Consider the following 16,868-nt stretch of genomic DNA (forward strand, 5'->3'; position numbering starts at 1 on the left):
GAGGTCAAGTAGCTTTTTGGGACCATATATCTCAGAAATGATAGAAATTAAAACTATATTTGCCTCATTCTAGATCTTGTAAAAAAACTTGGGTGTGAATGGAGGTGGCTAAGTCTAATCTTTACTAACTTCTCCAAGGGGAAGAATCCCTGTCTACAGCTTCAACAACACAATGCTAATTCAGACATGCCACTCAACTTCACACTTGCCTGTCCCTCCTACAGCTCTTACTACATCTCTACTATGTCTGGTAACTCAATGGATTGGTCACAACTCATTGATTATACTTACGGTCTATTAAGGAAGTAACAGGTGGCGATTCGGATTGGGGTGCATTTGTAATACAATTGTTAATTCCTAATGACCTTTTAATAGGAGCCTCTTTCTGATGCCCTGCTCAGAAAAGTGTTAAACAAACAAAGCAATTCCTTTAGCCTGCCAGTTGCATGCCACACTCCATGTGTCTAGGCTGGAAGGAGTTCAGTTCCCTGGCTCTGAGGTTCAAAAGACCTAGCTTTACTGACAGGTAGGTGCCTGGAGGCATTAGCTTCACCAGTGAGTACTCTGCCATCTGTCTTCATTTTGGGATAGGACTACAGCCTCTGTCGTATGACCACTTCCATTCTGCCATTTCTGTGACTATCACAGCCATTGATACTATCAAGCATTACTTCCTGGGATACAGCATTGTGGCATGTCTTTGTTTCTGGTTCAAGCAGGAATTTTGGGCCTAAAGAACACATTACTCTTAATTTTTCTTTGTGATGGTGAGAGTCTTATCATCTTTTCCCTTTCTGAGCTGGCTTAATTTAAGCCTGAAGAGATGGCAAATGGACCAATCCTTATTTACATTATTGCACCTATCTTGTGAGAGTCCCAAAGACAATGGCTAGAAAAAGCCACATCAGATAAAGTTACTGAATGACACCTCTGCTTTTATTGTTATGGTTATGTATCATAGAGCCTGAACTGACCCATAGGTTACCCTCCAGTGGGTTTTCAGAGGTAGTAAACCTGGGATTACCTAGGTTTTTCCTGTGGAACAGCTGGTGGATTCAAACCACATACGTTTGCGTTGGCTGCTATTTTAAATGGATATTGATAAGCTTTTAGTAATAATTTTGTTTCTTGCAGGGATTTATCAAAGATGTTCATGAAGATTCCCTCACAGTCGTTTTTGAAAATAAGTAAGTTAAAATTGTAAAGATCTGCTCCTTTTGGGTGTCTCATTGCCAATGAGTGTATTATTTTACTTTTGGGAAAGGTTATTTGAATGTATGTTCATCATAGGAATGAGAAACTCTGATTTTGATTCAGCCTTTTCTGGTTATAGTTTATTCATCACTTAAAAAAAAACCCGCCTAATTTTTACCAAAATATATATGCATGAATCAGTAGTTCACATAGAAATAGATGAAATTATAATTTTGAAAGCCCATAATGATGTTAGAAAAGACTCTCCAAATGCATACTCAGAAACTCAGCTCACTGCCATCCAATTGATTTCTGACTCTGCCTTGGATTACTGATGCTCTAAATTGTAATGGAGGGAAATTGGATTTGAAATGCCAAAGCTGCATGGCTTCATGAGTTTAGATTTACACCACCAAAGCCTCCCTCAGTGACTGTTTAATGCTTGTTTAAGTAGAGGTTGAGGGACAAAGAGGAAGACATAGTGGTTTACAAGAATAGTTTGAAGCAGAGAGTGTAAGAATGGTGTAATACTAGGAATTTTTTGTACTGTTGCACATAGGGTCATGTTAGAACTGACTTGACAGTTCCTAAGGAAAATAGCATAGATATTTGTCATCTTTGCATTGTTTAATATGCACAGGAAATGCTATCAACTTTGTGGAGGGCTCTGTGTTCTTAAATTACCAAATTTATAAAGGCTGTGTGATCTTAAAATGTTCTAAGTCTGGAAAGGATAATTTGTTGCACTTAGTTAAATTTAGGAAAGAGAACTGTTTAATTGAAGATCAAAAAAAGAACTGGTCTACTTCCACTTTCTAAGATACTTTTAAGAACTGCCTGAAAAAGATTTTTGACTAGCAGTTACTTTAGAAACGAGATGATTTCTGTCTTTGAGCATCTGCTGTTTAGAAAGTAAAGGTGAAAAGAAAACACTGTTTTACTTGTTGGTAAGACACTGGCAGGCAGCTGGGAACTTTTTTTTTTTTTAAAAAAAGTGCTTATGCACCTTCCAGGTATATGAATGTTGCAGGAACTTAGAGGAAGAAAGAAATTTTACCCTTACTCAGTTTTAAAACATATCTTCACTTAAACAGTGGCTAAGATACTCTGATTTGCTACAAATATTAAAAATGAGCTTTATCTCAGTTTTAATTGTATGGATTTTCCCAAAGATTAATTCAGTGTAAAAGAATCTTTTGTAATTCATCTATTTGATACGATCAATGTTTATTTTGGGTTTGTGTTTTTTTTTTTTGGTGAGCATATCTGCCAGAGTAATTGTATAATATATATATATATATATATATAAAATTTTGTAATGTATTTTGAAAGATAATACAGTAGCATGAATATTTGAAGTAAATTGATCCTATTGCTATTTGACAGCTCTGGAAATGTAACATTAATTGAAATCTAAGTTATTGCTGTGAACATTTTAGCCTGTTTCATTTATAGAATGTGTGTACTGTTCCCTACTTACTACTAATAATTAAGGAAGGTGTTATAACTATTAGCAACTTTATTTTAAAATCTCATTAGGAGTCATTAAAAACTCTTCTAACTGAACAACAAAGTACTTGGGAAAAATACATAGTTGAAAGTTGTTTTCCTTTAGGTGAAATTAAGTGATAAAATAACTTGCACAATATTCAGCAAAAAGCACGAAATATATAGCTTTGGTTTTATGGGCTCTTGGAATAATATATTTTAAAATTGTTCTTTTTCCAATTCAGTTGGCAGCCGGAACGCCAGGTTCCATTTAATGAAGTTAGATTACCACCACCACCTGATATAAAAAAAGAGATTAGTGAAGGGGATGAAGTAGAGGTATGTATTTAGCATTTATTGTGTGGTTTTTTTTTTACATATGCTTATAGAAAAATCTTTTTAGCTGACAAATACATCTTGATTTCTTTTCTCATTCTTTCTATTGGTAATGGGCTGAGTTTTTGAGTTGGAACTAAATTTCTGCCCCAGACCTACTGATTTTTTTCACTTTTCTGGTATTGGTCAAGTTTTTCTGTTAGTAACATGAAAGTAATTTGAGTTAAATCTTAAAGCATTTTAAATGCAAAGACCTGTATGAATTCAGTAGCATTTTTCCTTTTTTACTGATTTCTTTAAAATGTGTCTTGTGATTTTTGCCTGGATGTTGTAAAATATTGGTAGTTACTATTTTTCATTATGGAGAACATGAATATGCTTTTGTATTCTTTTAATAGCATACAGGCAGGAATGTGGGTATACCAGAATGGGAAAGGTTAAGAGTTTCAAACTTTGGAATGGGAGAAGAGGCACAGTAATCCTTTTTAGGAACCTGATGTGGGAGACTGGATTACCCTCAGGACTCTGGAGAGTCACACTCGTTCAGTGTGGCTTGATTGTCCAGCCCTTTTGAGTACCTTCTTTTTAATTCTGTTGTTCAAGAAATTTGTTTGTTATGTAAATGAACTTGTTGTTGTTGCACGCCAGTAGCTTTTGACCTAGTGTACAAGAGCCCTGAAACACGCTCTATCCTGTGCCAACCTTATTCTCTGACACACCCACTCATTTTTTTCCCCAGTCACTGAATCCATCCATCTCATTGACGATCTTCCTTCCTTCATTGTCCCTCTCAAGGACTGGTCCCTCCTTGCAACATGCCCAGAGTATGTCAAATGAAGTCTCATAATCCTTATCCCCAAAGAGCGTCTGCATCGCTAGGATGAATCTTTTCATTCTCCTGGCAGTCCACAATATATTCAGTACTATTCTTCTGCACCATAGCTCAAAGGCATTAATTCTCTTTCTATCATGCTTAGTCATTACCCAGCTTTCTGATGCATAACAAGTAATTGCAAAGACTATGGCCTGGATCAGGGACACCTTAGTCTCCAGGTTGACATCACTGCTCTTCAGTACTCTGGAGACTTTGTCAACTTTGCCAGTGCAATTCACCTTTTGATTATCTGACTGCTGATACCACGAGTATTGGTTGTGGAGCCAAGCAAACGGAAGCTGTTAACCATCTCATTCCCTTTACCATCTGTTAGAATGCTGCCAGTCAGTCTAGTGCTGAGAATCTTTTGTTTTCTTGCTGTTGAGCTTCAATCCATGTAGAAGTCCGCGGTCCTTGACCTTCTATAGCAGACATTTCAGGTCCTCCTCAGTTCGAGCAAGCTGGGTTGTGTCATCTGCATGATGCAGATTGTTGATGAGTTTTTCCTCCAGCCCTGCTGCCACATTTCTCCTCATAGAGCCCCGCCTCCTGGATGATCTGTTCTGCATATAGATTGAAAAGGTATGGAGATAGGACACATCCCTGGTTTACATCCCTCCCAATTTTGAACCATGAAATGTCTGTCTCCTTGCTCTGTTCTGACGACTTCCTCCCTGGTCCAAGTATAGGTTTTGTGTAAGTACAATCAAATGTTTTGTGATTCCCATTCTTCTCAGAGTTAGCCACAATTTGTTATGATCTACACAGTCCGCATAGTCAATGAAACACAGATAGACATTCCTCTAGTGCTCCCTGCTTTCAGCCAAGATGCATCTAACATTAGTTATAAAAGACCTCTTCTAAACCCAGCTTGCACATCTGGCAGTTCTCTGGTGATGTGCTGTTCCACTTGTTTTTGGATAATTTTCCACAAAATCTTGATTAATTATACTGTATGATAGTTTCTGCACTTTTGATGGGTCATCTTTCTTTGAAATGGGAACAAATATAGATCTCTTCCAGTCAGTTGGCCAGGTGGTTGGTTATCTTCCAGATTTCTTGGCACAACTTGCTGAGCACATCCAGGGTAATGTCTCTCTGAAAAATGTCACTTGATCATTGATACTGTAAATGAGCATACTGTTCTTATTTTCTCAGGTAAGTTTCTAATATTATGTAGGCTCATAACTTAACGATTCCAGAAAATGTTCTGATGCATCTATGTTTTGTCCTTTCCTTTACACATTCTAATATATCTAAATTATGTCCTTTTAGTGTTGCTTTGTCAACCATAACTGAACTGAGAGTTCTAGTTTGAAACCCGGGGGGGGGGGGGGAGAGATAAAAATTTTGACACTTCTACCACTCAAGTAAACGCCTTCTCCCCCTTTCTAGCTGTTTTCCTGTTTGTTTGTTTTTAAATAAATATGGGATCATATTATTCTCCTGTATTTTACTGTTTCTCATTAACATGTGGTCTTTGAAACTTTTGAAAACACTTTAAAAATGTAATGAGTTATTTTAACTTAAACAAATTTCCAAGGTAGGTTTTATTGTTTGTTTCTTTTTTCTCCCTGAAATTTGGAGGTCATGTCAGTCAGGGAAAGATTTGAATTTAGTGCTTGCTTTGGCATCACATATACTAAAACTGTAATGGTACAGAGAAGTTTTAGCAAGACCCTTGAGCAACGATGACACAGCGGAATGATTTCAATGTAAAAATGCAAATGTGGTCAATTTTGAGAGTAGCAGTCTCCTCATTTCTTTTGGTTGTTAATATATAATTATTCATAATAAATAGTCTGATTAAGGGGTCTGGGGTTGTTAAAATGTACTGTCCTGTTGCTTTTTATCTCTTGACTAGCCTGTCCAACTGTGTGAAATTTATGATTTCAGGGTTTTATTTCACTTTTTTGCTTGGTGTCAATCCTGGTGAAATTGACTTCTAGAATTTTGAGACCTAAAGTTTAGTTTTATTTTTTTCACACTTTAAATTTCTTAAAAGTACTGAGTCTGGAAGAAAGATTATGGCTTCATTGGGATTTTTTGAGGGGGTGTGTGTCACTATTATTTGGAAACTTTTTTAAAAATTCAGAACAGTAGAATTTAATAGAGAATGAAATGATTCAGAATTATGTAAAGTCAAAAGTATTTTTGTTGTAGGATGTGCTTATCTGTCTCGTACTCACCTGTAAATTTCATTTATCAGAGTTGAGTGTCTCCTCAGACTTAACCTTTGTATACACTACTATTAAGTTATAAAAATTGAGAATACATTTTGTATTTGTTTTGTTGGGGCGGGGGGGGGGGAGTTAGAGTATTTAGGTAATTGGGACCTCATAGAAAAAACTCAAAAACTCATTGCCTTTGAGTCAGAATTATTTATTTTTTCTTTTAACACCCCCCACCCCCAATTTTTGTGTGTGTACTGTCAAATCAGTTCTGACTGGAAAAGATTGCCCCTCCTTCTCCAGCAGAGCATCTGGTGGATTCTATCAGCATACCTCTGGGATTGCAGTGTAGCTTCTTGTCACTGGGCCACCAGAGCTCTCTTGAGTCAGAATTAATTTATAGGTCACCTTCCAGTAGGCTTTCTGAGGCTATAAATCACATGAAGGAGATTTACCCATCATATCCATAGAGCCACTGGTGAATTTGAACCACCCGAGAGTCACCACTTTTGGGTTAACAGCACAGCTCCCTGCAGTCTGTTCCACTAGAGCTCCCTTGTTGTTGACACAGATCACCTTTTGGTTTTTATTATTATTATTATTATTATTATTTTTGTGTGTCTGTGTACCATCAAATCAGATCTGACTGGTACAGGAGGAGATTGTCCCTCCTTTCCCGGCAGAGCATCTGGTGGATTCGAACCATGCGCCTCTGGGATTGCAGTGCAGTGCAGCTTCTTGCCACCAGAGCTCCCCTGATCACCTTTTAATTAATTGGCTCTTAGTCTCGCATTTGTGAACTGTATGAGTTATCTCAGCCTTTTGTGGATAGAGTTTTTTATACGTTACATGTTGCATTTTCTAAAAAGTAATTTTTAAAAAAACTGTATCAGTATTGCTGAATGATAGGGTTTTACATACTAATTTGATAGACCTGTCAGTTGGTGTTTTGTGCCAGCTCAGGTGTAAACTCTTGGATGAATAATTCAGAAAAATAATGCAACTGCCTTCTTTGAATAGATGTTACTTTATTAACCAAAAAACCCCTTAGTGGCCTTCAAAAGTAATACATATCCAGCAGTAGGGAAATGAAAGTTAACGAGCTTTTGCTCATGTGACAGTAGGTTTTCCCTGCCAGGTTATATGGCACATGTTTAGGCACTGTGATTGTACACCTATGTATTTTAGTCATAGCATTGTAGTATATACCTTCACAGGAACTGTATAAAGAAAAGGGATAAACTTTGAATGAAACATGATACTTTTACCATAAAACTTAATATATTGTTTATACAGAGTTACAGTATATATAATAGAGTTAACCTATGCCCTTAAAAAATAATTTGTATTTGATGTTTGGGACCAGTCTAAAGATTTTAGCTGTCTGTATTTAGTTTGGCTTTTCACCTAGCAGAATGTCCTTTGTTACTCTCTACTTAGGAGAAAGTCACCCAGTAAAGGAGGGTTGAGCATGTTTTCTGTTACACATTTATCTGGAGGATAGGCTAGTATAGAAGACTTGGGATACAGTGACAGAAGTTAACATGGATCCCATTTTTAAGAATCACATAAAAATACAAATACGGGATAGAACTGTTTATAGGTGATAAAAATCACATTGGTGCATTCCAGCTATAAAACTTATTTTTTGTAAGTTCTTGATGTGTAATAACATGATATAGGGAATACATATAGATTTTATTTATGCAAGTAACAAATGTGTTTTTTTCACACCTCACAACCCCCACACTGTCTAATATATATATGTGTATGGATTTCTTACTTATTTGGGCAATTCATATGTAGAAAAAGTCTGGTAAGTATTTTTCCAATTAAGATTCATATTTTTTTGAAAGCTATTACTCAGTCATCCATTGCCTGCCAGCCAGTCAGAACTACACATAGGTGACCCTCCTGCAGGTTTCTGAGGCAGTAAATCTGACAGGAGGAAATTGATTCCCTTTCTGCCTTTCACCCAGTGATGAATTAGCAACCCTAAGTGATAAGCCACCAGATCTCCCTTTGAAAGACATAGTTTTACATTGTTAACCTGAATAAAAAGTTAATATAACTGTTATATTGACTGTAATTCTAATTCACAGTTCAGTACGTATTAGAACTCTTAATATTGTTTTGTGCCATCAAGGTTATTCCAACTGATAGTGATGCTATAGGACAGAGTAGAATTGTTCCAAAGGGTTTCTTACACTGTAGTCTTCATGGGAACAAATCACCAGGTCTTTTCTCCTTGTGAATAGCCTGAACTTTAAGTATATTATTCCAGCAGGACTTTGTAGAATTAATGAGTCAAACTCCATGATTTTCCATCGGGTTTCTAGGGCTGTAAATCTGTTTTTGCTTTGGAGCATGTGGTGTTTTTGAACTACCAGTCTTTCACTTAGCATGATAAGCTATACACTATTACCACCAGACCTCATCCTGGAATTAAGAGAAACCATATTATAATAAGATTTGACTTGGGGTCTTGTTGTTAAATAGTCTAGTTGACTCTGACTCATTGTGCACCTGTAAACAACAGATGTGAATTCTGCTCTATCCTCCTCATCTCTGTTATACTTGAGCCCATCATTACAGTCACTGTGTCAGTCCATCTTATTGAGGCTCTTCTTAGCCTGACCCTTTACCTTTCCAAACATGATGTTCTTTTCTAAGGGCTAGCCCCTTCTAACAATATACTCCAAGTTGTGAAATGAAGCTTAACCATCCTAAGTGGAAGGGCTTCTGAAATAGGATTTTATCATTTTATACTAACTCTCTCATTCTGCACTGATGAAAGAATAGTTTCGTTCAATTTGACTGCTGTTAGATTTTTTTTTGGATCTCTAATGGCACGTGACTATACCTTGCTGAATGTGAGGAGGACTTTAAGCACTTGTCAAGGACTGTAGTCTTCAATATGGATTGAAGCTTAATATCAAGAAGACCATGGGACTAATTGGCAGCACCATGAAGAAAGATTGAAGTTGTTAATAATTACTGCTTGCTTGGCTACACAATCAACAGCCTTGGCACTGGCTGTCAGGAAATTAAAGATAAATTGCACTGGGAAAATCTGCTGTCAGGGACATCTCCATAGAGTACTAAGAAGCAACGATGTTAGTCTATAAAGTACACCTGATCCAGGCTTTAGTCTTCACAATTAACTTGCTTTGCATCAGAGAGCTGGACTATGACTAAGGATGAGAGAAGAAAAATCACTGCTTTTGAGGTTTTTTTTGACCACCAAAAACCCAAATAGGTCTGTCTGGGGAGAGGGTGAAACCAAATTCTCTTTGGAGGCTAGGGTTTTGAAGATAATGTTTCTCATACTTTAGGCATGTGGCCAGGAGGGACTGATCCTTGGAGAAGAACATGCTTAGGATGTAGAGGAATAGCCCAGGGGAGGAAGACCCTGGATGAGATGGATTGACACAGTGACTGGGGCACTGAAGATAGGCATGTTAGAGTCAGACTGGCTCGGGACAGGGCAGGCTTCAGAACTGTTGTGCATGGAGTCACATAACAACAGCTTTTAAGTTCATCCTTCATATGAAAGTTTGAATATTAACAGCAGTGAGGGCCATTGCTTCATTGTGCAAATTGGTCTCTTGAAATAGTTTAGAGATTTATTTCAAATGAAATTCCTATGGAATATTGAACACTATTAATAAAAAAGTAGTTGAATTGTGAAGTGATATCAAAGATACTGTGCTTAAAGAGAGCAAATGTCATTACAGAGACTGAATAGTCCCAAAACGAATGTCAGAAGAAACTCTGAAATAGCACTAAAGCAGAAGAGATGCTCAAGTAAACGAGATGAATATTTCAAAAAGGCAGCTTGAGAAGACAAAGCAGAGAATTATAATAGAATGTACAAAGATCTGGAGTTGGAGAATAAAACGGGAACGACTCAGGCATTTCTCAAGTTGAAAGAGAAATTTAAGCCTGGAGTTATAATACTAAGAGATGCTGTGGGCAAAATATGAATGATGCAGGAAGCATCAAAAGAAAATGGAAAGAATAGAAGGGTTACTGTACCAAAAAAGAATGGGCTGACACTGAAGTATTTACAGAAGTAGCGTATGATAAAGAGCCAGTAATGATGGGGGAAGAGGTACAAACTGCACTGAGGCAATTGATAAAAAAATAAGAGCCCAGGAATCATTGAGAACCAGCTGAGATGTTTCAGGTAACAGAGTCCTGGTTGTATGCTCACTAGTATGTGCAAGGCAGTTTGGCAGACAGCTACCTGGTCATTTGACTGGAAGACATCTGTATTCCCATTCACAAGGGAGATCCAGCAGAATGTGGAAATTATTAAACAATATCATTAATACTGCAGGTAAGCAAAATACTGCTGAAGATTATCCTAGACCAGTGTGTTGAAAGTGAAGTGCCAGAGAAGGTGAGACTGGGTTTAGAAAAGGTCATGGCCCCAGGGAGATATCATTGATTATGTCAGATGGATATTATCTGAAAGAAGAGAATACAAGAAGAATGTCTAGTTTTGTTTTATTGACTTTGCGAAGATTGTGGATGAAACAAGCCAAACTTAACATTGAGAAGACTGAGAGTCCTGAACATCTTATTTTACTCATATGAAACCTATACCCAGACCAAGAAGCAGAGCAAGAGAACACTGCATGGTTTAAAATCGGAAAAGGTGGATGTAAAGGCAGTATCCTTTTCAGTTTGTATGTATGCCGAGCAAGTCATTAGAGAAACTGGACTTTATAACGAAGCATGCAGCATCAGGATTGTGAGAAAATGCATTAACATTTGTTTTATGCAGGTTACACAACTTTCCTTGCTGAAAATAGGGAAAACCTGAAGTGCTTTCTGCAGAAGATAAAGGAATATAACCTTCAATATGGATTGCATCTTAATATCAAGAAGACAAACATCCATTGGACCAATGAGCAACAGTCATGGTAAATGGAGAAGAGATTGTTGTTAGTCCTTTTATCTTTCTTGGATCTATAGTCATCAACCTTGGTAACAGCATTTAGGAGATCAGGAGACTAATGAATAGCCAGGTGTCAGGGTCTTCTCCAAATTGCTAAAGAACAGTATTGTGACTTAAAGGCCAAGATTTGCCTGATTCAGGCCATGGTCTTTTCAGTTACCTACTGTACATACATCTGAGAGCTAGACAACAAATAAGGATGACAGAGTTCGGAATATCTAGACAACTAGAAAAACAAAAGTCTATGGCTTAGATAAAGTGCAGCCAGAATTATCTTTAGAGGGAAGGATGGTGAAGCTTTGTTGTATCACATACTTTGGATAAGCTGTTAGGAAAGGTATTCCTTTGCAAGGGATATCATGCTTGGAAAAGTGGAGAGTGGGGCCAATAGAGGAATTGGAATTAGAGAATTATATGGAACTATTTTGAAATACTATAATATTGAATTATTATAATAATTGAAATATAGAATTATATTGAAAAATAGAGCATCTTGGATTGACCCAGAGGTTGTGACAATGGGATCACGTATGTCAGAGATAATAAAGATGGCATAGGATAGCTCAGGGTTCACATGTATTATTTACTAGGAGTCATACTTGACAACAGTAACAACTCATCAAAGATGTATTAATACATAATTTTAGTAGCTCTTTACTTGAAGTGTAATAAAGTAGGACTCAGTTTTTATTCTGTGGTGTTAGCATTTTATATTCACTGAGATACACTACCCTGGGTTTTGTGAATGATGCATTTTGTAGGGTTGATAGGAAACCAGGGGTGTTTTTTGTGTGTGTTTTGATTTTGGTTTGTGACTTTAAAATTTAGTTGGGTTTATGAGAGTAGCTTTGCCTTTGAGGGATAAAATTATTAATGAATCTTACAGAGATAAGAATATAAATATAAGAACCCAGCATTGTAGTGTTTGATGAGAAATCAACTTTATAGACAGGCTAAATGGTCTCTAGGTAGAAAAGGTCATATTCCTAGAAGGTTCTATTTTGTTGCAAATAACATTAGAACAATTTTGAGTAGTTTAATTCTCACATGGTCCAGGTGTTTTCTGCATTGAATTGTTTTTAACTCTGTGTGCTTTCTTTAAAGGAAGACATTTGGAATCAATATTTCTGAAATTTGGTTAAAAACGTAAATTTTAATAATGCATTTTCTGGTACATACTTCTTTCTGGATTCTAGGCATAAGATTATGTTGGTCATACATGACTTTCTCAATGCTGGGATTGGCTTATGTGGGACACAATTTTTATTTTGGACTTGGAATCAAATTATGTGGAACTCTTTTCTATTCCTTTGAACGTGAGGATATAAAAGTGGGAAATATTTCTCTGGACTTCTAAATCAACTTGACAAGTGTATACAATTTAGGATGTTTGAAAATGTATTATTTATTAACCTGGAATCAGTAAGAGATAAGGAATGCACTCCATTCTCATGGATAAGAAGTTGGTCCTGATTCTTAACAACTGTTTATCAGGTCTTTGAGGCTATAAATCTATATAGGATGGAACAAATGTAGATTTGAATTACAGACTTTTTAGTTTGTAGCCTGATAGACTAAACACTACAACTTTAGTATATTTTTACACATAATGCACAGAAACGTGAAAATATATTTTCAACATTTATCTCCCAGTAAAAAAAGATGGCTGTTTTGGCATATAACCATAAAACGATTCAGTTACATAAGTCTTTTCCTGATAACAGTCTGCAGCTGCCCAATAAGCCCCAGAGGTGGTAAAAGTAGTTGGACAGTGTATGTGTTTTGAGTTACAAAAGGGTGAATATCTATCTTTTTTATAGCTTTAGAAGCCTGAAGCACTTGCTCCTTACAGGACATCAAAACTGTTGAACTGTACCAGTGAGGTAGTGCTTGGAATAAATTGTAACATTTTAGTTACTGTTGTTACAGTGCTGTTAACTATAGTTTACAGCAACCCTGTGAAAATGGATTTGAACACTACCCTGACCTGTGCTGTGCTCATCATCTCTGCCACACTTGAGCTCACTGTTAAAGTCATTGTCAGTCTGTCTTGTTCTTTCTTTGACCTTATACCTTTTCCAGCATTATCTTTTTCTGATAACTGATACTTCTGACAACTTACCCTAAACACACTGGTGGCACTTCTTCCAAGACAGACTTGTTTGTCCCTTTAGCGGACACCTTGCTTTTTTAGTGCTTTGGAGAGATCCCTGATAGCACGCTTTCACACTATAGATGTCTTTATTTCTTGACTGCTGTTGAGTATTGATCATGGATCCAACTTAATTAGAATCATTAAATTAGGAATGAAAAAATTTCTAGTCCTTAACTGTGTAAAGGCAATTGTAAATGGTTAATATGACAGTGTAAAGAGTAGCATTTAAAATACAGAAAAATGCATAGTGGAGTGTACCTGAAGCAGTGGGAGGGGTGCGGGGGGGATTGTATACCAAAGAAAGAATTTTTCTTTTACTTTTTCAAAGAGAGGAGCAAAGGGGGGGGGCGGGGGGAGGGCTGGGCAGGGAGAAAAGTGCAACAATGAATAAGTGGAAATCCAAAATCTCTGTAAATGTTCATTAAAATTATTAAAAAAATACAGAAAAAATGAAATTATATTTTGCATTAGATTTAGAAAAGTATCCAGTGCATATGTTTTAATAATTGCAAGTTAGGGTGAGTTTTAATAAAGTAGGCAGTCTTTGAAAGACATCTAAAAAAATAGTAATGAAATAGCAGTCTTGTAGATAATTTTACTTGCTTGTGGAAAAAGCTCTAACAGCTAAAATGAAATAATAGCCTTCATTGCTCTCTTACCTCTCTTTTCCCCCAAGCTTTTTTCTATTACACAGTTAATTAGTGTTTGGCTATTAATAATTTTGGTATTCATGTATAATTCCAATATACTTCTATTTTCAAGGTCTCTCTCAAATCATACAAAATTCTTGAATTTTACAGAAATATTAACCACTGATTTTCCTGGGTATTTTCTCCAGTAGCATTCAGTTTCTGACTGTGGTGGTGGTTGTTAGGTACCATCAAGTCAAATATGACTCATAGTGACTCTCTGAGCAGCAGATCTGAATCCTTTCCTACCCTTTGCTATCCTTATACTCTTTGATAACTCTTGAGCCTATTGCTATAGTCGCTTGTGTCAGCCCAGTTGGTTGAAGGTCTTCCTAACCTTCACTGACCCAAACATGTTGTCTCTTTCCCAAGAAAGTTTCTCCTAGCAACATGCCCAAAATATGTGAGACGGTGCTTTATCATCTTTGCCTCTAAGGAGCACCCTGGCTGCACCTTCTCTAATACATACATTCTTTTGGCTGTCCATGGGATATTCAGTACTCTTGTCTAAAACCACAGTTTAAAGGTATTAATTCTCCTGTCACCCTTATTCTTTGACCAGCTCTTTGGTATTTAATTCTCAGCTCTGGTGGTACAGTGATAAAAAGCATTCTGGTAGCCAAAAGATTATTTAAACCCACTAGCCATTCCCTAGGAGAAGAAGGAAGCATTCATGTGTGTGTGTGGGAAGATATTAGAGAAAACTGAAATCTTTGATGTTGTTGCCATGAGTATAGGTATCATTGCAATGAACTTTCAGTTCTTCCCAGATTCCTCTTCTGTTTCTCATGTATTGAAATTGTGCCAAACAGACACTGTAACATAAGAATGAACTCTAATCCCCAATGAAAATGTTGCTAATATGCCCTAATTTTTGTTGTTGTTGTTGTTGCTGTTGGCTCAAATAAAATCTTAGTACATGTAAAGTTCCCTACCAAGGTATCAAAATGTCATGTCTTTGAAGGAACTTTTAATATTTATATTTAATACCATTTTCTGAAAACAGTTCCTAATTTTAATAGAGTTGACACAACTAGAAGACTCATCTCTTAAGCTTTGTTTAACACATTATTTAAAAGTACGACTATGAGAGAAACTTTGATGAATTTGGTATAAAGAAAAAATGGTTTAGATTATCAAGAAGCCAGATTTCCCCCAAAATAGTTAAGCTTTATTTCAAATATTAATACTTATGTGTTCTGACCATTTTCTCACTAGTTTCAGTAAAGTCGCATTTTTAGGATTCCAGAGTTTTGCCTTTACAACAAGTTTTGACTTGTATTATGTGCTTTTAGAATTAATAAATCAGCTTTCACCCCCTGTCCTCCTCTTAATAGGTTTATTCAAGAGCAAATGACCAAGAACCATGTGGTTGGTGGTTGGCTAAAGTTAGAATGATGAAAGGAGAAGTAAGTGATGCTAATTATTGCCTTTGTGACTTATTTTGAAGGAAATATTTTAACGCTGCTTTTGAAAATGTTACTCCAGCTCCTTAGTTTTGTTTCTAAAAGTCAACTTCATGAACGATGACGTACGCATTTAAAAACTTTCTTCAGTTCATTAATTTTCATTTGTGTATTGTGTTTGGAAACACCAAAGCTATTCACCTGAAGTACACTTCACGCATATGAGGATGATCAAGGTTCATGTCCTATAGGAACCTATAATCTAGTTCAGGCAAATCACATTGACATAACAAAAAGCCCATCTATGAGCCACAAGGGGGAGGGTCTGCTGGTTAAGCTGAGCGGGGTGATTAGAAGTTCTTTTGAAGGACGTTGTTTTGTTCAGATGGCATGTTAAAAGTATTTTAATGTCTTTTAGTTTTATGTCATTGAATATGCTGCTTGTGATGCCACTTACAATGAAATAGTCACATTTGAACGACTTCGACCTGTCAATCAAAATAAAACTGTCAAAAAAAATACCTTCTTTAAATGCACAGTGGATGTGCCTGAGGATTTGAGAGAAGCGTGAGTAATTTGGTTTATTATTGAATTGCTCTGCAAATTAAAAGGATATTTTAAGTGCTACAAAAATCTTTTTCCTCCCCAAACACCCAAGTCAAATCTTCTGATTAAAAAAAAAAATCATTGGAATAAAAAAATGTTTTAAGGGGGATATAAAAGAAAATTCTAAGTTGTATTATAACTGGCCTCTGAATTGAATCTGTTTTGAGGTATTAACACATGCATTAATTTCTGTCTAGGTGTGCTAATGAAAATGCACATAAAGATTTTAAGAAAGCAGTAGGAGCGTGCAGAATATTTTACCACCCAGAAACCACTCAGCTCATGATACTGGTAAGATTTTATATATATCACTTTTATAGTAAAAATTTCAAAAGAAGAAAAAAGCTAAACTTGTTGATAAGTGAATTTATTAGTACAATGTGGGGATAAATTTTTTTTTGCAGCTTTTTCATGAGTAAGGAAGGAGAAAATAACATTTTTTAAAAAAAATTTATTTTTTGCGTGTACTGTCATTGCATCAGACAGGTACAGGAGGAAATTGCCCCTCCTTCTCCAGTAGAGCATCTGGTGGATTTAAACTGCTTGACTCTGGGATTGCAGTGCAGCTTCTTGCCATTAGGCCACCAGAGCTCCATAGAAAAGAAACTTTTAACATCATAAAATTCTTATGTATGGAATCCTTGGTTTCCCTTCCACACATCCCCCAAAGAGAATAACTCAATGACACATTTCTTCATACCAAATCTTAATAATTCTGGAGATTCAGAATGCAAACAAAGATTATTTTCGGAATAAATATTATATGAAGGAGAAAAGTAGTAGATGAGAATCAAGGAAGCTTCATGTATAAGATTGTGTTTATATTATTATTTTGTAATTAAGCTTTTGAGTTTTTTATTTAACAGTCTGCCAGTGAAGCCACTGTGAAGAGAGTAAATATTTTAAGTGACATGCATTTGCGAAGTATTCGTACAAAACTGATGCTTATGTCCAGAAATGAAGAGGCCACGAAACATTTAGAG

General features: G+C 36.3%; 1 protein-coding gene across 3 annotated transcripts in view; it reads left to right on the forward strand.

Moving 5' to 3' along the window:
• The first annotated feature begins 1,137 nt into the window (after positions 1-1,137).
• Positions 1,138-16,868, forward strand: part of FXR1 (fragile X mental retardation, autosomal homolog 1) — a 49,715-nt gene continuing 33,984 nt past the window's right edge. For 2 of the 3 annotated variants that reach the window (XM_006884043.1, XM_006884044.1), the window contains exons 1-6: positions 1,141-1,187; positions 2,928-3,021; positions 15,211-15,282; positions 15,698-15,846; positions 16,083-16,176; positions 16,752-16,866. In XM_006884043.1, the coding sequence (XP_006884105.1) occupies positions 15,268-15,282; positions 15,698-15,846; positions 16,083-16,176; positions 16,752-16,866 (373 nt within the window). In that variant the 5' untranslated portion in view covers positions 1,141-1,187; positions 2,928-3,021; positions 15,211-15,267. Of the gene's footprint in view, positions 1,188-2,927; positions 3,022-15,210; positions 15,283-15,697; positions 15,847-16,082; positions 16,177-16,751; positions 16,867-16,868 lie in introns of all 3 variants that reach the window. The other variant, XM_006884045.1, reaches the window with a different exon arrangement.

This window comes from Elephantulus edwardii, unplaced genomic scaffold (genome assembly GCF_000299155.1).
Source record: "Elephantulus edwardii isolate Elephantulus edwardi_28Jun2011 unplaced genomic scaffold, EleEdw1.0 scaffold00031, whole genome shotgun sequence".
In the NCBI taxonomy this organism is placed as follows: Eukaryota; Metazoa; Chordata; class Mammalia; order Macroscelidea; family Macroscelididae; genus Elephantulus; species Elephantulus edwardii.